Genomic DNA, 24403 nt, shown 5'->3' with positions numbered 1-24403 from the left:
ATCACACTCTGTAATACTTCTTCACAATCACAGAGAATGATCCAAGATGATGGAAAAAACTTGTACACAATCAATCCCAGAGCTATTGTAACTATAGGCATCTAAGTTATGCTGATGGTGTAATCCTCTTTTGCAGCTTTATCATTCAGTTACACTAACTTCGTACATCATCATTTCAAATACTGATCAGCTTTGCACATCACCAAAAACTTCACACAAAAACTCACAAATGATATATTCTTCCTTATAGATCCTCCATATCATCAGAAGATTGCCTAATATATTGGCAAAGAACTTAGCAAGTGAAACATGTGACTTGAAGTAGGTCAGCTCCAATTATATGAAACAAGCGTAAAATTAGCTTGCAAATCTACCTAGCACTTATCTAAAGCTTGTAGGCATCCTAACACATTTTCCAAAGAAAATGGAATAGGTCAGGATCAACCACAAGTACACCTAGTTGGCACAACATCAGCAACACTGTCAAGATTGCAAACTATCAACACTTATATCATTAGGGAGAGACTCAAAACAATATGCAGACCAAAAATAAGATGTTGGAGACCATCTATTCTTAAGAAGAGTTTGTCATTTTGGTATCAAACAACTTCATTGATGTCAAATAGTTTCATTAATGTCAAACAGATTCATTAATGCCAAAAAGATCAGTTGGTGTTGTACAAATAGAACAGAAACAAATGATCAAATATGAAGCCCTAGTTTGGTTTGTAGCACATCACAAGAAAGATTAATTTGTCTCTAAAGATAACAAGGAATTGCAGATTTAATTAAAGGAAAAGCAAATTGTACATGACTAACTAGGTGCTACTAGATGACAAATAGATGATCAAATATGAAGCCTTAGTTTGATCTATAAAGATAAAATTTATTAATGTCCAGCAAGTGACAACAAACGAGTCAAAGGGACTGAGGGAACAACAAAAGTGGAACCCACAGCAGGACCAAGATTCTCTATCTCCAAGATAAAAGCTTGAATCTGCTGAGTAGTTGACAGGAAATGTCAAACAGTGAATGTTGTGTGTCAGTGAAAAGATAGGCATCCAAAAATCAAATTGACAGAGTTGTATCTGTGGAGTTTGTGTCCCACTTAGTGGTTGAGAAGAATCTTCAAACATATAATGGCTTTACCATGTTTTCTATATCAGTGCCACACCTGCTGGTAAAAGCATCAAAAGCCATGGTGAAGATAAACAGAGGGCAGAGGAGAAAGATCTTGGTTTAAGGGTACTTGTTTCAAATGTGGAGGACATAGAGCTTTTGAATGTACTAATTATGGTAAAAAGGTTGGAGGAAGTGCTAGAAATGTTTTATCTTGTGAAGAAGTTTTTGAAGCACCAAATGAACCTGAGAATGGTGAGGAGAACCTAGTGATAAGAAGTCTTGTGGAATGAAAAATCAGATGAAGGACCTGTCTTGAGGAGAAGTTTGTTCAATACCAGATGTAAAATTGATGGGCAATGTTGCAAAGTGATCATTGATAGTGGTAGCTCAAATAATTTGGCTTCAGAGGAATTGGTAAACAAGTTGAGATTAGAGGGGTTGAGGCATCCGAAACCCTATCATGTTGCTTGGATTCAAGATGACCATAAATTGTTGATAAGTAAACAATGCCTTGTGAAATTCAAAATTGGGAATTACTGTGATGAAGTCTTATGTGATATTGTGCGTATGGATTGTTGTCACATTCTGTTGGGTAGACCTTGGCAATATGATAGACAAGCATTGCATGATGGTAGATTGAATCAATATACTATTTGGGCAACTGGGAAGAAACAGATTTTGTTGCCTTTGATTGAGAAACCTGATGAGAACCATTGTACTACAGTAAGAGTTTGTTTGGTAGATGGAAATCAATTTGCTAAAGATATGAAGGGACAAAATATATGCCTTGCTTTGATTCCTAGGGAGACTAAAAAACAAGATGAGCTTGAGCATGCACCTGAGATAAGAGCTTTGTTGGATGAATTTAAAGATGTTATATATGCCTTGCTTTGATTCCTAGGGAGACTGAAAAACAAGATGAACTTGAGCATGCACCTGAGATAAGAGCTTTGTTGGATGAATTTCAAGATGTTATTTCTAAGGATATACTTGACTAATTGCCTCCTGTGAGAAGTATTAGTCACTGTACAGATTTGGTACCTAGAGCTAGCTTACCTAATAAAGCACCATATAGATTAACCCCTGTAGAGAATGCTGAATTGTATAGAGAAGTGCAAGGATTACTTGAGAAAGGTTTGATAAGAGAAAGTTTGAGTCCTTGTGTTGTACTTGTTGTATTGGCATCTACAAAGAATGGAGAATGGAGAATGTGCACTGATTCCAAAGCTATAATCAAGAGCACATTGAAGTAAAGGTTGCCTTTGCCTAGAATTGATGACATCATGGATTGTATGAGTGGGGCTAAATACTTTACCAAAAATAATTTTAAAAGTGGATATCATCATATCAGAATTAAAGGAGATGAATGGAAAACTGCTTTTAAGACTAATGAAGTGGAAGGGTTGTATGAAAGGTTGGTTATACCTTTTGGTTTGACTAATGCGCCTAGCACTTTCATGAGGTTGATGTATGAAGTTTTGAACTCTTGGGTAAGTTTGTGATTGTATATCTGGATGACATATTGATTTTCAGTAAGACTAAAGAGGAACATCTTGAGCATATTAGACAAGTGGTACAGAGGTTGAAAGAGAAAAAGTTGTTGATTAACTTGAAGAAATGTTCTTTTATGAAGAAGCTTGTATACCTTGGTTTTCTGATTTTAGTTGACGGTTTGAAGATGGATCCTAAGAAGGTAAAAGCTATACTTGAATGGCCTACACCTGTGACTGTTGGAGAAATTAGATCATTTCATGGATTGGCAAGTTTTTACAAAAAGTTTATTAGAAATTTCAGTTCAGTATGTAATGCTATGATGGAGACTACAGAGGAGATAAAAGGGATTTAAAGTGGATAGATGGAGCAAATAAGAGTTTGGAAACATTAAAACAAAAGGAGCAAACATTAATACAAAAGGTTACAGAGTTGCCTACACTTTCTTTGCCTAATTTCACTAAGGTTTTTCAAGCACACTGTGATGCCATTGGGAATGCAATTGAAGTTGTTTTGAGTCAAGAAAGAAGACATGTAGTTTTCATTAGTAAGAAATTGAAACACACTAGAAAGAAATACTCAGTCTATGATTAGGAATTCTATGCTATTGTTCAAGCCTTGAAGAAATGGAGACATTATTTGATGCCTAAGAAATTTGTATAATATGCAGATCATAAAACTTTGCAGTACATTGGAAGTCACAACAAGTTGAATCAGAGACATGAAGTGGATTGAATATTTGCAAATTTTCCCCTTTCTGTTGAAACATAGAAGTAGACAGTCAAACAAAGTTGTTGATGCTTTGAGTAGAAGAAGAAGTTTACTAACAAAAATGAAGATAGAAGTGTTTGGTTTTGATGATTTGAAGACTTTGTATGAAACTGATCTTGATTTTGCAGAGCCTTGGAAAGCCTGGAAGTATCATTTGGCAACTGAACAAGATAACTGGAATGATTATTTGATAAAGAGAACATGTCTTAGAAGCCAAATCAAGATATTATAAGAGGATGGAGGCAATGGAAGCAGGAGGTTTTCTATCATCTTGAACCACCTTCTTGCTCAGAGATAATTTATTGAATGAGAAGCAAGTATTTGTGTCCCTGAAAATCTGGGGCTTGGTAGCATGGTTGTCCCTTCAACAAATGGAGGGAGGCAGGAGTTGAATATGCTTTGTCGAGCATTTGAGGAGCCGTCAGACACACTCGGAGGAGATCTAGACTTTCGAAGGAAAGGTGTCTCATATGCAGGCATATTGGTGGTGATTGTGTCCATAGCACTTTGACACACTTAGAGAAGAGTGGAATTTTGGAGGAAAGTTGTCTCATGTGCAGCACTAAAGGCATTAGACACACATTAAGGAGCTGTGGAATTTCGGAAGAAATGTATCTTATTGTGCAAGGGATGGGGGAACACTCATATTGTGAAGACTACTTCAAGTTTTACAGGCATGAGATCCACTGATGCGGTCAATTTGGTGTTTCTTGAGCGAGCAAGGATTGGTGAGAACGCTTCATCAAAGTCTCCATATGGTTGATTTAAAACCCTTGCAATTTCCACTCTTGTTTGAATTAACGTAATAAGGGGGAAATTTTAGAGTTTTTACATTAATAGGTTAATTTTAGCTTCAACTAAATAAAATAATACACTAGTTAGTTGCTAGAAGTTATTCTCGTAAGGGATCTTTGGGTGGTTACTCACGAAAAATCAATGATTTATAAGCATTTACATTTGGCATTGTAAGGTATCTCGATTGAATGAAAATATGAAGTTTTATATCAAAATATGCTCTAGTCAAATGTTGTATGCTTTGAACTCTCTCAATAATGATAGCATTTCTATTTTTAGTATATTTGTTTTCACATGCATGCATAAATTTAGTTACAACATGTTTTCCTCTCAATTAATTTTTTTTATTTTTCCAATAAATTTTGCAATTAAATTATTTTTGATATAAGAATAATATTTATCTATATTTAGAAAACTCATGATAATCTCATGGTTCTAATAAAAAATTTAAAGTTGCAACACTAACTGTTCAATTTATTATTTTCTTTCAATTTTCAATTATCAAAATTTTCGTTATATTAGAAAGGGGTTTATAAGAATACAGTCACAATAATTTTCTACATTTTTTTCTATAATTTTCTGCAGTCAAGTTTTCTTGATTAATAAGTTTTCCTTTTTCAAAATCTACAACATAATTCTTTATTCAATAATTAATACAGTAAATTAATAAGCAATATGCAAACACCCAAGAAGACACAAAGTAGACAGATCTTTCAATAAAATTCTACAATGGGTTTTCAAATCCTACCTCAAAACTATAGCTAAATTCTGAGACAATCTGTGAATGCATGCAAATCCAAACCCTCTAAAACTTTCAACAATTCTTTTGATCCAATTCTGAATTTTGCTCTCCAAAACTTGTGTATCTAGAAATGAGCTCTAATTTCCTTAATAAAGAGTTTTTCCCCCAAATCAAGGCTTTGATCATGCAATCATGTGAAAACATTTTGTCTTTAATTACTAGATTTTAATTTTTATGAACACACTTTATGCAATTTAATTAAAATAAACTTTATTAAATTAAAGCTTTCTCTCCCTTATTAAATCATGTGACATTTTTAATATAATATTTATTAATTTAACTAATAATACTATTTAGAGTTTATTAAAAATAATACTCCTAAATAAATTATTATTAAATTATTTATTTAATAATAATTAAATTAGAATTGCATTTAAATAATGAGCTTTGATTATTATTATTAATTTAAACAATAAACTATCATTTAATTAGTGCTTGCACTAATTAATAAGTGGAGGAAAAGAAAATATAAAAGAATATTTTAATTAAAAAGTTCTTTAAATGTGCATGAAAGAATTAAATTTAAAAGATTTGATTATAATTATAATTTAGGCGTATTTATATTTATTTAATTTAATAATAATTTATTTAAGAATTTTATTTTTAATAAACTCTAAATAATATTATTAGTTAAATTAATAAATATTATATTAAAAACGTCGCATGATTTAATAAGAGAGAAAACTTTAATTTAATAAAGTTTATTTTAATTAAATTACATAAAGTGTGTTCATGAAAATTAAAATATAGTAATTAAAAACAAAGGGTTTTCGCATGATTGCATGATCAAAGCCTTGATTTGGGAGAAAAACTCTTTATTAAGGAAATTAGAGCTCATTTCTAGACACACAGGTTTTGGGGAGCAAAATTCAGAATTGGTTCAAAAGAATTGTTGAAAGTTTCAGAGGGTTTGGATTTGCATGCATTCACAGATTGTCTCAGATTTTAGTTGTGGTTTTGAGGTAGGGTTTGAAAACCCATTGTAGAATTCTATTGAAAGATCTGTCTACTTCATGTCTTCCTAGGTGTTTGCTTATTGCTTATTAATTTACTGTAATGATTGTTGAATAAGGAATTATCTTGCAGATTTTGAAAAAAAAACTTATTAATCAAGAAAATTGACTACGGAAAATTTTAGAAGAAAATTGTAAAAAATTATTGTGACTGTATTCTTTTAAAACCCCTTTAAATAATATAGGAAATATTTGATTATAGAAATTTAGAAGAAAATAATAAATTGAATAGTTAGGGTTTCAACTTTAAATTTGTCATTAGAACCACGTAATTGTTGGTAGAACCACTCAATAAACTCATTTTTATGCTTCAGAAGATAGGGAACCATAAGTGGCTGATCTTTCTTTACAGATATTTTGACTTTGTGAACTGCAAAGAAACACTATAAGTGACAGTGGCAGCATTTACATAACATCTTTCCTAAACTTGGATTTGTAGAACTCACCAAACCTCAATGCACCCACTCCTTGGTAGTTGCAATTTTCTATATAAATTTAATAAATCATAATAAATTTATTACACCACGTAGTTTCTACCGATGTTAAGTGAGACAAGATAGTGATAAAGATAATGCGTAAAAAGAATCTAGAAATCTGGAAATCAATACAAATAAACAAATAATTAATGTCCACTTATTACAAGAAATACTTTTATAGCAAATTCAGTTCTTACCAAATGTTCCATCAAAACGATTTAAACGAGGAACATATGCTTGCATGTGGTGAATAATAGGTGCAAGATATGCAATTGTTTTGCCAGTACCAGTTCCTGCATTCACAAGTCTGCCTTCTTTTCATTAATGAAAACTAATTGCTTAGCATTCACATTTCAACGACAGCATATATATCAAATTTCTCAAAAATCAATATGATTCTGATTGTAACATATGTCAAGTAAAGGGAACAAATGGATACACATCACATCCTGAAAGGATGACTGGAATGCTCTGCTTCTGGATAAGAGTAGGGACTTTGAAGCCCATTCTACCTGAACCAAAGCACAGTAAACTACTTTAGTAAAACAACATATTTGAACTGAAAGAAAATTCATTACATCTTTCAATAGTAGTTGAAGTCTTTAAGAAGCTGGGTATTTTTTTATGCAAGTATGTTCCAAAATAAAATTCATTCTTGCAAAGAGCACCAAAAATGACATACAAAACATTTCATCTTAAGTACAATGTCGAAGACCATAAATGGTTTTCAACCACATCATTTCGTAATGAATGTACATAGATACAACTGATACCATAAGTTATACACAATGGCATAGCATCGACTGCACAAATCGTAGAGTATATAGTTATAATACAAGTAAAATACAATATCTCATAAGGATCTCAACCAATACAATGATACATGATACAAAATGAAACAACAGAGAAAAAGGTCAAGTCTCCAAGTATGATAAATTAGAATAGTACAACTCTAACAAATGATCATCCAACACTAGTACAAATCCATCAGAATCTCAAATGGTAATGAAATCACTACCTACCAACCATGTGAACCTAAATGATACACTCTCACTATGCTAAGGAGATAACGGTTGGATAAAAAATCAACCAACATCACCAATTCAAAGTAGATCATTTTCTCTAATAAAAGATTTATGTAATATAAGCTATTCGGCAAGCTGATGAACCTCCTATTATATGCTATTCAATTCAAAAATAAACAATCTACATGTTAATTCAATCACATAAGTAAATAACAATACAATTCTCCACTTGGAAGGATCAAGATCTTGTGTAGGAAATATCAAGCTTCCTGCTTAATATGTTTGGCAGAAATTCCTCTCATAGAGAAATCTCCGCTATCAACATTCCTCTAATGTGAGGTGCAAAATCTATAATGTTGCATATCTCCATACCATGATTCCTTCTAAGTATAGTTATTTAATATATTCACCTTATATAAGCATGCATACAACATTTGTTAAAATTGTATGAGAAACAATGGAATGCATTGTAAGCTAAAGATATTGAATCACTCTACTAACACTTAAAATATTTGATAACTCCATTAAAAGGTGTGATTAATCATGGTAGTACCATGTAACACCCCACTAGGGAACCCAAGAGAAAATAATCTAAAACATGTCACTAAGTTTACTAAATAAGTTTCTACATCAATAATAATAGTGCAAAAGTAATACAATGAGAACATATTACATACACATGAATACACAACATTGATTACATTTCTTAAGGGTTCCATAATGTAGAATAATATGTACATGTTAAATTCATTAGTTAAATTCATCTTAAGTACAATGTCCAAGACCATAAATGGTTTTCAACCACATCATTTCATAATGAATGTACATAGATACAACTGATACCATAAGTTATACACAATGGCATAGCATCGGCTGCACAAATCGTAGAGTATATAGCTATAATACAAGTAAAATACAATATCCCATAAGGATCTCAACCAATACAATGATACATGATACAAAATGAAACAACAAAGAATAAGGTCAAGTCTCCAAGCATGATATATTAGAATAGTACAACTCTAACAAATGATCATCCAACACTAGTACAAATCCATCAGAATCTCAATTGGTAATGAAATCACTACCTCCCAACCATGTGGAACCTAAATGATACACTCTCACTATGCTAAGGAGATAATGGTTGGATAAAAAATCAACCAACATCACCAGTTCAAAGTAGATCATTTTCTCTAGTAAAAGATTTCTATAATATAAGCTATTCGACAAGCTAATGAACCTCCTATTATATGCTATTCAATTCAAAAATAAACAATCTACATGTTGGTTCAATCGCCTAAGTAAATAACAATAAAATTCTCCACTTGGAAGGATCAAGATCTTGTGTAGGAAATATCAAGCTTATTGCTTAATTGGTCCAACCTAATGAATATAACTCACAATAAACCAAATAAGTACTACAATTGAGTAACAACCTAACTCATCTCATCTGATTTCATACTCTGGCTATCACATTGACTCCTTACCATATGTCTACAGAACATCAAGAAACCAAAATCAGCCCATGGCAATTTCAAAAAGTGAAAATCAATAGTGGAGATGGATCAAAAGTGGGGATGGTTGGGTCAGGTAAGGGGTGAAATTTTGGGGTAGACTTCTAAACTGAAAATTTGAGGTAGCTACAGAAATGGTAAGAAGTAAGGAACTACAAGGGAACAGTTGCAGAAATGGCAGCAGGTTCATAATCTACTATTAACCATAACTCCAACCATATACCTAGAGATTGCTAGAGTGCACCTAGAATATGAAATGGGTACAACTAGTGCTTGCACCTAAAAATGAGGTTCAGTTTATGTTACTAGAAATATACAAGTAAGTCAATACATTAGAGAGTACAATTTCATTTGTGAATAAAAGAAAAAAGTAAACAAGAGAGAACAAGTGTGAGTGTAAAAAAAAAAAAAGTCAAATTTACACAAAATCAGATCCATAATTCCTCGACGGGGTTGGGGTCGGGCCAACCCCAAGTGGGGGTTGGGAGCGGCAGCCCCCAATATAGCAATGGCCAATAGGCCATAGCTGTAGAGGGTGGGATCCTTTGCTCTGACAAAGTAGCATTTAGCATGCTGGCCTAAGAGATGGTGGGTTGGTTTAGCAGAAGAAGGTGCCTAGCACTGGTGTGTAGCATTAGAGGTTGCAGGGGCTCCATGCTTCTTCTCACGCTTATTACTCTACCTTATCTGGTCTAAGAACTCTCCAATTGTAATATCAAATTCATCTCCCTTTCCTTGAGGTTTGATACATGTGTACCCATATGCAACTTCCTCTCTACAAACTTCTTCTCTTCCTGATTTAGCAATTGTAAGAACTTGTCCTCTTTAAACTTTAAGATGATTGTCACCTGTGAAGAAATATTAAAATATGAGCCTCCATAGAGACTCAGTAAGGTGTCTAACCTTCCCATTGAATAAGTCATCAATCCTATGCTTCCATAGATGCCAAAATATAACAAAAGAAAGAATAGACCACAAGAATTTACTGCTTTTATTACTACTCAAATATTACCAAAAATAATATGCATTATGTTAAAGTTGCCATTGGGGGGTAAGTCCAAGGAGATTACATATTTGCTTAGAAAAAATACATTCCAAAAAGACATGTAAGACAGATTCAAAGTTTTTGCACATAGAACTGTTGGAATGTAAGGAGTAATTGAGAAGGGAGGGGTGAATCAATTACCACAAAAACAATTCCAAGTCCCTTAGATGTCAATACAAACTTCTCACTAAATAAACCAGATCCTTGCTCTGCTTGGTTAGAACTAGATATTTACTGTAACTTGGTTAACAAAGCAATCTTAAGATATTAATGTGTGTTAACCTTTAGTAACTTATTTGCAAAAGCATTAAGCAAATAACATGAACACATGAGACACCAAGATTTAACGCGGAAACCCAATTTGGGAAAACCACCAATGCAACTAGTTACAACTTTTCACTCTTCTGAAGTAAGCCCTGTTAGGAGCCAACCCTGTGAAAGGTTACAAAACACACGGTTAAATGTGACCCTATTAGAGGATTTGAATCACCCTGTTAGGAGTGGCCTTGTTAGAGGTCTTCAAACACTTCAATCTAGAAATGCCACCTTGTTAGAGGATTTATAAAATGATTGTTAAGCCAACTCTGTTAAGAGATTTCTTCACTACCACAATTGTTAGAGAGTAACAATGATTAACTTGATTGATGAAGCAACTGACTTTGCAGATTCAGATCACTATTCTAGTTTATACTCTTGATCCTTCCTAATCAAAATATTCTTTGCAGCTCAGTCTTCCAACTCGGATGCTCTGTCCTTAATCAGATATCCTTCTCATTTTGCTTCTTTTTCATTGTTCCCAATTGCTTTATTCAATCCACAACTTGACCTTTCATATATATGACATCCAATGTCAACTCGGCTTGAATACCCTTTCATACAAACATTTAATAGCTATTCAGTCAGCTTATATTAACCAATTAATTGGCAAAGGTAATCTACTGACAATCGGCTAACACTAAAATGAGTCACTCAGGTAATAGTGAATTCCTTTGATAACCAACCAAACTTGGTTAATACTCTCTTCATTGACTGACCTAACTCAGTTCCTTTTGAATTCTGCTCGGCTAATACTGGAGACTTCTTCAGTGCCTGACTAAGCTCGCCTAACACTAGTTGTGCTCGATTAGAGTTTGACATGTGTGTAACATCAATGACAATATACAATTGAATAATTGTTTTCAACAAGAACAATTATTGGGCTCCCCGCCTGGCTTCTTATAAGGTAGTCTGTGCAAAAGAAAGCACCAAAAGAAACAGGATATTTAGGTTCACGGGGATGGTGTCAGAAATTAATGAGATGATTGCTCCAATTGTTATGGTCTTAAGATTCCACTTCACATTAAGGTGGTCAAGGATGTATATAATGTGTGTGTGTGTGTGTGTGTGTGTGTGTGTGTGTGTGTGTGTGTGTGTGTGTGTGTGTGTGTGTGTGTTTGGCTTTGACTTGAGGAAGGGGAGTGTCATAAGGCCACTTGAGCATAACAAACCTGTTAGAGGGAGGGCTACAACTTTTGGGGAGGTTAAGACAGCTGGTGGCTGAAAGCTTTATACAATATGTTCTTAATGGAGAATGAGGGATACCATGTCTATTAACAAGGTTCTGCTAGCTGATAAGTTCACTATCCTCTATGATGTCTTGGAAACAATTAATACCTTTAGAAGCCCACTTTTTGGCTGAGCACCCTTGCAGTAGTGCTAGAGGCTTGCCACCATGAGTTAAGTTCCACCAAACTGATTTTTCTCCACATATTGCATTATTCTTATCAAAATGATAGTTACCTAGGATAAAATGTCTCACGGTGCTCCAAGTTTTCCGGCTTTGAAAACATTCAAGCCTTAAACATTAATGTGTAAGTCAACACTGTATAGGTCATTCAGATGGAGGTTCTTCCAGAATCTAGCATGTGAGGTGTGGCTCTAGAGATGTTATTTCTTATCAAAATCTTCCAAGTTTAACTACCCTCAAAAACCTTGGCAATCCATTTGACAACAAGAGCTAACCTTGTGTCCTCAGATCTTTCAGTCCTAATTCCCCCAGTTCTTTGCTTCTAGAACACCATTCCTAGCTGCAGCGTGATGTGTTCTGTTGCATTTTCCATCAGACCAAAGGAAATTTGTGCCAACATTGAATAACCAAGCAGAGGAATAGTAAATAGTGTAAGAGGATAGAATTTTATGACAAACTTGTACTCTCCCAACCATGGAATGGAAGTGGTTGTTCCACTTATGCAACTTCTTCTCTATCTTGTTCTTGACCCAATCCCACATGTCTTTAAGCTCAGGGAAAACAGAGAAGGAAAACCTTAAATATCTAACAATACTCTTATCCATAAGGCTACACTGAATAGCTCTAACTCCTCCATAAGACTTCTCAGATTCTCCTCTAGCATCTGAATGATGATTTCACTATCATCAGTAACCTGATTATTGGAGATATAGTCTTGATTTAGAAGCACTGCAATTTCGACTTTGGGGGAAATGCTCTCATCCCTCAAAAGATAGAAAAGTGAGTTAATAAAAATCACAAAAAGAGAAGGGGCAAGTGGGCATCCTTGTCTAATTGACCTAGAGAGGATAAAGTTTTCAGATCTAGCCCAATTGCCCTCCACTACCACAGTTGCATCATTCATCAAGGTAGAGACCATCTTACAAAATAGTGGGGGGTGAAGCCCAGAGCTTCTAGCATCATTAGGATGAGGTTCCATTCAATCCTATCATATGCCTTCTCATGGTCTATCAACAAGATACCTGCCTGTCGGTTGGAAGTTCTGGCCCACACCATAGATTGCCAACAAGTAACTAGGTTTTCCAGAACTTATCTCCCTTTTTCAACAACTATTTGAGAAGAGCTGCTTATCATGGGCAAAATATTCTCTAACCTTATGACCAGAGTTTTGGCCAAAACTTTGTAGGACACATTTAAATAATGTGACTCTTTGAAATTCCCAAAAGCCAGGCAAATATAGAATCTCTTAAATACTGATGTCAACACGAATGAAAGATGCTTGAATGCATGACTGTCGTGGCACACATGCTGATGACAGTTACAAAGAGAGCAACCTTTCATGTGTTGGCAATGAGGACTCTTCATGTCCACAGTGTTTCAAACCAAAGAGGTGAGACTCTTCATAAGGATAACCAATCATCTTGAAGACTCTTTGAAGTCATAAAGTGTCTGATCATAAAGAAGTATAAAAGTTGACATAACATAGTAGAGACGTCATCTTCACATAGCAAATATCTCAACCATAATACTAATGCAATCATCACAGGTATGCAAATAGCTCCTGCAGCTACCAATCTTTAATAGAATCATTCCAAATCGACACAAGAGCAGAAATGGTCTTAGATCTATTTGTCTGTGGGAAGATTAGATACCAAATGTAGTGTCCCTGTTCATGTTGAAATAACAAAGACATATGGCTTCAGAAAATAATGTAATCATATTAAAATTATATTTATGCTCAAGTCTTAACTGTACTATCGAGTCCTAAACAAGTAACCATGTATGTCAAAGGATGTACCAAACTGAAAAATCAAACTTTTTATCACTTATTAAACACAATATTTTAAAATTTTAGTCATTTATCACAACAATCCCTTCTAAGATTGGTTCTTTAAAGTACAAGAGCCAATATACAATGACACAAAACTCTGAATACAAGTTGTACAATGTAAAAGGTTTGTGAAGAAGAATGTTATAAATTTAACATATGAACATGGTCCGACCTCTACTATTCACTCCATACAAAATAGCTCTAGTAGTAATTGCATTTACAATATCAGAAATAGCTTGTTGTCATGTCCCCTTTTTAGTGACATGTTATTTTTCAGTGAATTTGCCTATCATGGACTCTTGTAGACAGATGATTTTGGTGAAAGAGTCATTCTGATGATTATTTGGGGATTGGATGGTCTTATTTGCTCTTGGAGAGATGGGGTTTATCATATTTTTATTTTATGTGTTATGCGGGGACAAAATATTATAATTTTGAGTTGAGTTGCACTTTTTATTTTATAAAGTTATTTTTAATATAAAAGTGCATTACAAAGGGATTTCATAAGAATATTTTATGGATACTTCTAGAAGTTCTTAGTGGCTTCTTAGAAAAGTGAATAAATAGAGTGTTTGGCCTCTCATTTGGACATCCCAAGACTTGAGTTTACACTACTTTTCTCTTTGAGCATTTGTGGTGCCATCTTGGTCTGCAGATTGTCATTTGATCGTTAGGAACGGAGTCTCCTAAGGATTTGCATAACTGAGGAGGTGAAATATCCTTTGAAGGGTTGCACTTTGGAAGTGGTATTCTGCTAATTCAAGTTGGGCTTATTTGGTATTTAGACATTTCCAGCAAGGTTCGATTTTCAGCCTGGACATACATTTTTGCTCATATCTCATTGTTGGCTGGGAGTTTGATTTTTTTATTTTCTAGGATAATTTTCCTTGGAGCCTAGCAATTATTTCTATACCATTTTCGGCACCTTTCAGCCCAATATCTATTTTTTCCAGGATTCGTACCAGTTCGTACATGTATAGATGCACCTACAAGCCGTACGATCAGCAAATCTGAGGGCAGGTTGGAGTTGCATTTTCATCATTTCGTCTTCAGCATTCAGTCTCCAGCATCTACTCAATCCCGGTTCTTTCATTTTAGTTTGTAGTTGCAAGAAATACTCAGTTGCATTCAGCCAATAAGGGTTTGTTTGTAATGTGTCATGTTGTAATGCTTTGAGTTGAAAATCGCATATCATATGCAAAAGCATTAGGTTATCATTGAATGAATATATTGGCACTATTTTACATCAGTTATTTGAGTAGATTTGTTGCACAACAATTTCCTTTATTCAGCATTTTACTTTCAACAGTGTATTTAGTTTGCATGTCAAGTGCTTGATGAAATTTCACAGTTCAGTATTAGTGGTTATCAGTGGCCTATTGGCAAGGGCCATTATAGTGGTATCAGAGCGGTGCCATCCTGTTGGGTAAAGAATCTTTATGCATCCTTCAGCTTTTGGGTATCACAACTATTATACACGCAGGAGAGCAGCACCTGAGGGTGAGCAGGAATTTAGGGATATACTTAATATGGGTGAAAGACAGTCACAGAGTCCACCTAGAGTCCCTAGGACTGATGATGATGAGGTTAGAAACTTCTTCCAGGCTATGGCTACTAGACAGCAGGAGTTAGTTCAGTCTATACGTGCATTGACTACTATGATGGAGAGAGTTGCTCAGCCGAGGAATCAGGAACAGGGTAGGGGGACACCAGAGCAGGATAACAGGAGTGTAGCAGGTTCACAGGGTGCTCCTAGGCACAGGTCATGGACTACAAACAGGCCTACGTGTCCTACATTCCTTAGAGAGGTGACCCAGGAGGCAGTAGAGGATGATATGCCAGAGGACTTTCAGGATGATCTTCGAGTTGCAAATGCAGAATGGCAGGCACTACCTCCACATGTTCGTGAGTTGTTGAATTTTGATCGCTACCTAAGTCAGAGAAGAGAGCACATGAGTAGCAGGCAGAACTGGTGGCCTAGAGGAGGTCAGGACAGTGAGTTGCAACGAGCTACTAGCAAGCTCACCTTACCATCTTTCGACAGCAGTGGACACATGATAGCACAAGCCTAGATCCATAAGTGAGATACATTCCTAGCATTGACGCCTATGTCAGAGACGGATGCTATCAGGTATGCTACTTTGCATTTAGAGGGCGCAACACATGATTGGTGGTCACATGGTATGGTTACAATGCAGCATAATCAAGTGACATCCAATCAGGATTTTGTGGATAGATTGGTAGAGCGCTTTGATAAGAAAGACCCAAAGGTCTTCTTCTGTGATCTTGCACAGCTGAGACAGACAAACAGTTTGGAGGTCTACATTAGTGAGTTTCAGAGATTATCAGTGATGGTGGAGGATGTGTCCGAGAGGAGGTTGGTTATACTATTCACAAAGGGGTTGTCTGAACCTCTAAAGGGGTGGATCAAGGCATTCGATCCCCCTTCATTGCAGGAGGCTATGAGGAAGGCATGGAGCATGGAGCTCATAGCACCCTCCAGCAGGTTCACCTCCAGGAGCACTTCTTCATTCAAGGACAATAAGAAGTTTGATAAAAACAAGGGCAAAAAAGGTGACACCAAGGGTAAATCTACTGCACCTTTGGCTATGGAGACACTGAATGACTTGCACAGGAAGAAGCTATGTTTCTAATGCAAGGGTCCCCACGACAGAGATCATGATTGTCCTATGAGGCCTAAGAGGAAGGCCAACAGGGTTATGTGGGCTTACTATGAGGGTTCAGATTTTGATAATTCTAGACATGAGGTTGATCATAGTGATGCAGAGCCCGAGGCAGAAGCAGAAGCTCCAGAGACTAAAGAGGAGCCCAAGTTGCACTTATAGGAGGCACATTTGTCTAACATTTAGCAGGAAGGATCTTTTAGACTGCGTGGTGCTCTAGCAGGGCAAAGAGTTATTACTTTGGTTGATACAGGTGCTACGCACAATTTCATTGATGCATGTTTTGTTGAACGTCGTGGAATTATGACTGAGGAGTTTGAAGGACTACGAGTACAGGTTGCTGATGGCTACACTCTTAAGTGTAACAGGATGGTTAGAAATTTTCCCTTACGCCTGAACAACTATGAGTTCAAGGCAGACTACCATGTTGTCAACATGGGTGATCTGAATATTGTTCTTGGGATGGAGTGGTTGCGCTCATTGGAAGAGGTCACCTTCAGATTGAAGAACATGGAGATTAAGTTTGAAGTGGATGGGAAGCAACACATTTTGAGAGCCATCAGTGATGGAGACATCAGGATTATTTCCTTCAGACGGCTGGAGAGGATAGCCAGACATGATGACATTGAGTGGGTAGTCGTATGTACTCTCATGCCTACACAGGAGGAACAGCATAAGAATGAGTATCATCCAGACATACAGAGGTTGAGAGTGAAGTATGACAGTCTTTAGTAAAATCCCACCTGACAGACCACCAAACAGAGGTATTGAGCACATCATTGAGTTGGAGGAGGGTGCTAAACCCGTGATGACTACACCATACAGGCATCCTAAGAGGCTCAAGGATGAGATCAAGAAAACCATCAAGGAGCTTCTTGCGATGGGTCACATCAGGCCTAGCAAGTCTCCTTGTGCCTCTTCGGTTGTGTTGGTGAAGAAAAAGGATGGTACATTAAGGATGTGCATTGATTACAGAGTGTTGAACAAAAGGACAATCAAGAACAGGTACCCCATTCCACGGATTGATGAGTTGATTGATGAGCTTCACAATGCATGTTACTTCACGAAGATTGATTTGAGATCCGGCTACCATCAAATCAGAGTTAGAGAGCAGGATATTGAGAAGACCGCCTTCAGATGTCATTGTGGGCACTTTGAATTTGTGGTCATGCCATTTGGGCTGACCAATGCACTAGCTACTTTTCAATCCATCATGAACAGGGTCTTCTATCACCAGTTGAGGAAGTATGTGTTAGTCTTCTTTGATGATATTCTGATTTACAGTCGGACTTGGCAGGAGCAAATGGAGCACTTGGAGATAGTTTTGGGGATCCTGCAGTCAGAGCCCTTATACGCCAAGGAGTCCAAATGTGATTTGGGCATGACAGAGCTATTGTATTTGGGTCATATCATTAGTGCAGAGGGAGTAAGGATGGATCCTGATAAGATCCGTGCTATTGTGGATTGGCCTACTCCAGAGAACCTGACACAGTTGAGAGGGTTTCTTGTGTTGTGTGGTTTCTACCGCAAATTTGTTAGTGAGTATTCACATCATGCAGCTCCTATGAGAGATTTGTTGAAGGGAGCCTTTGTTTGGACACCTGAGGCACAAACTTGCTTTGAGAGATTCAAGATCATGATTACGTGCCCTGTGTTAGCATTACCCGACTTCTCGAAGCCATTTGAGCTTCAGTGTGATGCATCTGGAGAGGGTATTGGTGTTGTTCTGATGCAGGACAACCACCCCATTGCATTTGAGAGCAAGACGCTTCGTGGGCCAAAGAGATCATTTAGTATATATGACAAGGAGATGTTGGCTATTATGCATGCATTGGCAAAATTCAGGCAGTATCTGGTGGATGGTAAGTTTTGCATTAAAACTGACCACAATAGTTTGAGACATTTCCTTAGACAGAGAGATCTCAATGACAGGCAGCAAAAGTGGGTTAGTAAACTGCAAGCTTATGATTTTGACATCTCCTATGTGAAAGGGACTTAGAATGTGGTAGCAGATGCACTGTCACGTAGACCACATCTCAATGCTATGATTCAAATATCAGAGGATTGGAGGCACTTCATCATTGCTGAGTGTGCTAGAGATTCATGGGCATCCGGGATTGTTGATGGGACAGTTGTCGATACCAAGTATACACTTGTGGATGATTTGATTATCTACAAGAACAGGATATTCTTAGTCCCAGGATCAAAGGTGAAGCGCATTGTTATGAGAGCACTTCATGATTCACCTACAGCTAGACTGGATACTTCAAAATGTACAAGCAGGTATAGGAGCGGTTCACATGGAAGGGGCTCAAGGCAGATGTGTTGTAGTATGTTAGAGAGTGCCCTGTTTGTCAGCAGAACAAACAAGAGCAGACCTTTCCAGCAGGGCTCCTACAGCCACTTCCCATTCCTAACAGGAAGTGGGAGTGTATATCCATGGATTTCATTACGGGTTTACCTAAGGCCCAAGGGCGAGATTGCATCTATGTGGTGGTAGACAGGTTGACGAAGTATGCACACTTCTTTCCCATCACTACTACTTACATGGCAATGGAGGTGGCTGAAGTTTTTTTCAGGGAGATTTTCAAACTACATGGGATACCCCGGAGCATAGTGAGTGACAGCGGCAGCAGGTTCTTGAGTCTTTTTTGGTAGGAGGTGTTCCGTTTATGTGACACTAAGCTCACACCTAGCACTAGTTACCACCCGCAGACTGATGGGCAGACAGAGATAGTAAATAAGTGGGTGGAGGGATATTTGAAGAACTACGCGGTTGGTCAGCAGAAAGCATGGGTTAGATGGATTTATTTATGTGAGTATTGCTATAATACTACCTATCACATGTCTATTCAGATGACTCCTTTCAAAACACTATATGGCTATAATGCACCAAGCTTTGTTGATTTGCTTATGAGTGATGTTAGAGTTCCTCGTGCTGGGGATTTGCTTCAAGAGAGCAAGGACATTGTTGATGCTCTCAAAGATAATATTGCCAGAGCACAAAATCAGCATAAGCAGTATGCAGATCAAAAGAGGACAGAGAGGAGTTTTGAGGTTGGTAACATGGTTTACCTCATGCTACAGCCTTACCGACAGTCTACTCTCAGGAAGAGGGGGTCAAAGAAGCTTAAGCCTAGATACTATAGCCCTTTCAGGATTATCAGGCAGATAGGTGAGATGGCTTATGAGCTTGAGCTTCCAACAGACAGCAGGGTGCATAATTTTTTCCATGTGTCACGGCTCAAGAAGGCGTTGGGTCAGCATGTTGTGCCTTCAGCGGTTCTTCCTCCATTGGATGATGAAGGGAAATTGGTTCTTGTTCCTGAGTGCATCATTGACAGCAGAGAGAGACAGCTCCGAAGGAGGATTATCAGAGAATAATTGGTGAAGTGGAGAGATTTACCCGAGGAGGATGCCACATGGGAGAGAGAAGATATTTTGCAACATCTAGCTTTGAGATTGCTTGAGGGCAAGCACTTTCAGGAGGGGCGGACTGTCATGTCCCCTTTTTAGTGACATGTTATTTTTCAGTGAATTTTCCTATCATGGACTCTTGTAGTCAAATGATTTTGGTGAGAGAGTCATTCTGATGATTATTTGGGGATTGGATGGTCTTATTTGCTCTTGGAGAGATGGGGTTTATCATATTTTTATTTTATGTGTTATGTGGGGACAAAATATTATAATTTTGAGTTGAGTTGCACTTTTTATTTTATAAAGTTATTTTTTATATAAAAGTGCATTACAAAGGGATTTCATAAGAATATTTTATGGATAATTCTAGAAGTTCTTAGTGGCTTCTTACAAAAGTGAATAAATAGAGTGCTTGGCCTCTCATTTGGACATCCCAAGACTTGAGTTTACACTACTTTTCTCTTTGAGCATTTGTGGTGCCATCTTGGTCTACAGATTGTCATTTGATCATTAGGAACGGAGTCTCCTAAGGATTTGCAAAACTGAGGAGGTGAAATATCCTTTGAAAGGTTGCACTTTGGAAGTGGTATTCCGCTACTTCAAGTTGGGCTTATTTGGTATTTAGACATTTCCAGCAGGGTTCAATTTTCAGCCTGGACATACATTTTTGCTCATATCTCACTGTTGGCTGGGAGTTTGATTTTTTTATTTTCTAGAATAATTTTCCTTGGAGCCTAGCGATTATTTCTATACCATTTTCGGCACCTTTTAGCCTAGTATCTATTTTTGCCCAGTGTTGTACCAGTCCGTACATGTACGGTTGTACCTGCAAGCCGTACAGTCAGCAAATATAAGGGCAAGTTGGAGTTGCATTTTCATCATTTCGTCTTCAGCATTCAATCTCCAGCATCTGCTCAATCCAAGTTCTTTCATTTCAGTTTGTAGTTGCAAGAAATACTCAATTACATTCAGCCAGTACGGGTTTGTTTGTAATGTGTCATGTTGTAATGCTTTGAGTTGAAAATCGCATATCATATGTAAAAGCCTTTGGTTATCATTGAATGAATATATTGGCACTATTTTACATCAGTTATTTGAGTAGATTTGTTGCACAACAATGTCCTCTATTCAGCATTTTACTTTCAGCAGTGTATTTAGTTTGCATGTCAAGTGCTTGATGAAATTTCACAGTTCAGTATTAGTGGTTATTAGTGGCCTATTGGCAAGGGCCATTACACTCATATCCATTGGATACTAAATAATTGTGCAAGGGATATTGTCACAAAAATAACAGCAAGAATACGGAACGCAAAATAAACACAAATATAAAACCACCACATAAATGTAAAATTCATTTCACCGTTCAAATATCTCTACGTGAAGAAATAGATGGGGATCTAACAGTAAAGATTACACTAATATCATATCTGAAAATAGACATTGATAAACCATAGAACCATTGTCATTAATTTAAAAGACAACAATATAATTATTTTTAAATATAATAAAACACAACAAATATGATCTGTTTGAATACAGATTTCAAAAAAAGAAACTGAAACCATGGCAAGTGACTTACCTTGATTTTCCATACTACTTTTGGTGTGCTGTCAACAATGTTGATGGAAAAAAAAGGGCAAAGTTTGGAAGGAAAGTATGATGAAACCCTCTCAAAGCAGAACTTTTTTTAAAATGAGATGAACCAACCAGCTACTGCTTCAATCCATTCACAATAAGCAAAAACTACACCTAAATATATTTGGGTAGAAAAGTATTATGGAACCCTCTCAAAGTAGAACTTCTTTTAAAATGAGATAACCAACCAGCTACTGCTTCAATCCATTCACAATAAGAATAACGTATACCTATAAATAGTTGGGTAGAAAACTATTATGAAACCCTCTCAAAGCAGAACTTTTAAAATGAGATGAACCAACCAGCTACTGCTTCAGTCCATTCACAATAAGCAAAAAGTACACCTAAATATATTTGTGTTTTAGAGCTACAAGATTCTTGAGGTCATGGCAAGATGTTTGCAAAAGATTCATTGATAATTAGAATTTGTTTTCAGACATGGGGCAAGGAATTTCATCAGCTCAAAAAATATTTTTACCATAATGAGACAACTTACAAGGTGAATGCTATTACAAAATGTAGCCTATCGGCCAACAAGAAGGAATTCAAATCCCACTCGAGAAAAAATCTTCCTATCAGAGAGTAAGGGAGTCAGGCCTACTTGAGACATCCACATATCCGCAAGTATCTAATGAAGCCAAACTGCCTCACAAGCCACCTTAATAGCTCCTTGATATTTTGCTTTTGTAGAGTGAGATTGCATGCTGCTTTTTACTAGTCTAGGTGACTGACTGCACCAGATTCCAAACTGAACATGTATCAAAAAGTTAATGTCTTATCAACAACTAAACCTGTCCAATCTGAACTTGTATCATGACTCCAAGTGTAAAAAGTCCATAATCAGAGGTGCCCTTTACATAACGTAGCACACACTTTGTTGCTACCCAATGATTGGACTTGGTGGGGCTGTAATGAAATGTAAAATGTAGCTCACCTCAAAATTGAGATTGAGTCTAGTAGCAGTGAGATAGATGAGACTGCCCACTAGTTACTTGTAAGTGGTTTCATCAACTGGAGGAGAATCAAGCTTAGTTGACAACTTCAATCCTTCCTCCATAGGTGGGGAAGCATGTTTACAATCCTGCAAATGAAACTTATTATGTTCCCGGCATACTTAGACTGAGAAATAAAGATGCCACCATCAATTTCCCAAGCCTAAACACCTAAACAATAATGAAGAAGCCCCAATTCTGTCATATCAAAATCCTTGCCCATATCTTGTTTGAGTTTTGCAATTAAGTGTGTTGAATTGCCAGTAATGATCAAGTCATCCACATAGACAATAGGAAAAAGAATATCTTCTAGGAATTCAAACAAGTACAACAACTTAAGTGATCATGGAAAAGAATTTCAAAATGTGGAAAAGGTTCAGATATTCCAATCTATTTGTATGAAATGGAACTCCCTTTTCATAATCCCATGTAATCAATGGTTGCATTCTCTTGATGCAAAACGACTGCAGTTTGAAGACTTGGGGGACCCATCACAGACTCGCAATGACTAGCAAGTCTCGAGGCTTGCCAAGTTGACTTGCCATGGACTAACAAGTTGAGTCCTTGTGAATTTAAAACAAAGAGTAGCAAGTTTTTGAGAAGGACTCACAACAAATCCCAATGAAGGACTCTTGGCATTGCCTAAAAATGGTAAGACAAAATTAACACCCTTTTTTTGTTCTCCCTGACCATTTTCTTTGTTTTCAAGAAGGCCATATGTGGATGTAGTCATGAAAATGGTGTGCATCATGGAGTTCAATGTGGTTCTAAAGGTCTTAATTTGTTCGTAATAGTGGGGGCTCCACCCTTCATTCCTACCTTGTATTTCAACAAGGCGCACACTTAGGATATTGTCCGAGGACCCCACGAGAAGCACTACTCCTTGAATCTGCCAGAGTCGTTGTCCCCACATCCCCGCAGCAGTTGTTGCCCCTTGATCCTACTAGGCACGTTGACCCCAAATCCCCATTTTTCAAAGTACACTACAACTTGGAATTTGCACAAAATGAGTCAATGTCTACGCTCTTTTCATTAGTCTTTGTTCATGAGTGAGTAAAGATATATTTTAATCCCGTATCTGGTACCCACTACCATCTTTATTAATAATCCATGTATGTAATTTATCATATCTAGAAGTAAATAGTGGAGGTTCTTTGTAATTTTTCTAAAATGGTTCTTGTATCTTTATGATTTATCAAATATTGACCAAGATATGGCAGTACAAAAATATGTAAAAATTATATATAAATATTTATGAAGCAAGAAGCATGTGGCTCAATCAAAAATGTCATATATAACATTAAAAATCCCTTATCATTTGTCAGTCTTAATATAGTAATATCTGTCATTTTTTCTAAAAATGTTACTGAGACAACATCACCAGCATTTACTTCAATTAAGTATCCAATATCCTGGCCATGGGTGTATTAATATTTTCTAAAAATGTCAGGGGTATTGCATCACTTCCATTTACCTTAATCAAGTAGCCAATATCGTGATCATGGGTGTATAAGGTCAGTCACTCTGTTAGACAAACGCTAATTCAATTCACTTTACTAGAAGCCATTATGTGTAGAGAAAACTCTCCATTTCGTACAAATAGGGGGGAACTATTGAGTTGGCTGGGATGATTTCTCCTAAAATCATTTTTTAATTTTTGTACCCACCCTGGACCAGAAATTGAATTGTACCAGGACCAAGTACCAGTTTGAACTTTTGATGGTTGAAAAGGCATTTCCAGTGAACTAGTAAACTTAGTCTAAATGCATTAATTTATTTTTACTTTCTAAACTATGGTTTTCTTCTTTGTTGAGCCCTACCTGAGTTTTTGGTCGAATTCTATTTTCGGCTGTTGAATCCATGCCGAGTCCAAGTTTTCAAACTATGGATATGAGTCATGATAATTAAATTTGACTGTTCAACATTGTATTTAAGCATTTATCAACCAATAAAAAGTATTAACATTAAAATTGGACAGTTGTAAACGTCCTTGAAACTAGTCTGGTCTCATTTGGCCAGTGCGCGTTCTTGTTGTTAAAAAAGAAGCCAAATCCTAAATAATTG

At 36.5% G+C, this 24403-nt stretch overlaps 1 protein-coding gene across 5 annotated transcripts in view; it reads right to left on the bottom strand.

The window, feature by feature from the left end:
- The window catches only part of LOC149572092 (DEAD-box ATP-dependent RNA helicase 17-like), a 152827-nt gene that overhangs the window by 116124 nt on the left and 12300 nt on the right, over window positions 1-24403 (bottom strand). For 2 of the 5 annotated variants that reach the window (XM_089813394.1, XM_089813396.1), the window contains 2 exons: window positions 6910-6982; window positions 6668-6777 (listed from right to left, as the gene is read on the bottom strand). In XM_089813394.1, coding sequence (XP_089669520.1) covers window positions 6668-6777; window positions 6910-6982 — 183 coding nt within the window. Of the gene's footprint in view, window positions 1-6667; window positions 6782-6909; window positions 6983-24403 lie in introns of all 5 variants that reach the window. The other 3 variants (XM_089813398.1, XM_089813399.1, XM_089813395.1) reach the window with 2 other exon arrangements.

The sequence above is a fragment of the Cupressus sempervirens genome, chromosome 2 (genome assembly GCF_028749045.1).
Source record: "Cupressus sempervirens isolate cs-2001-9-10 chromosome 2, ASM2874904v1, whole genome shotgun sequence".
In the NCBI taxonomy this organism is placed as follows: Eukaryota; Viridiplantae; Streptophyta; class Pinopsida; order Cupressales; family Cupressaceae; genus Cupressus; species Cupressus sempervirens.
The sequence above is the reverse complement of the archived record's forward strand: the minus strand, read 5'-3'. Positions and strand labels throughout refer to the sequence as shown.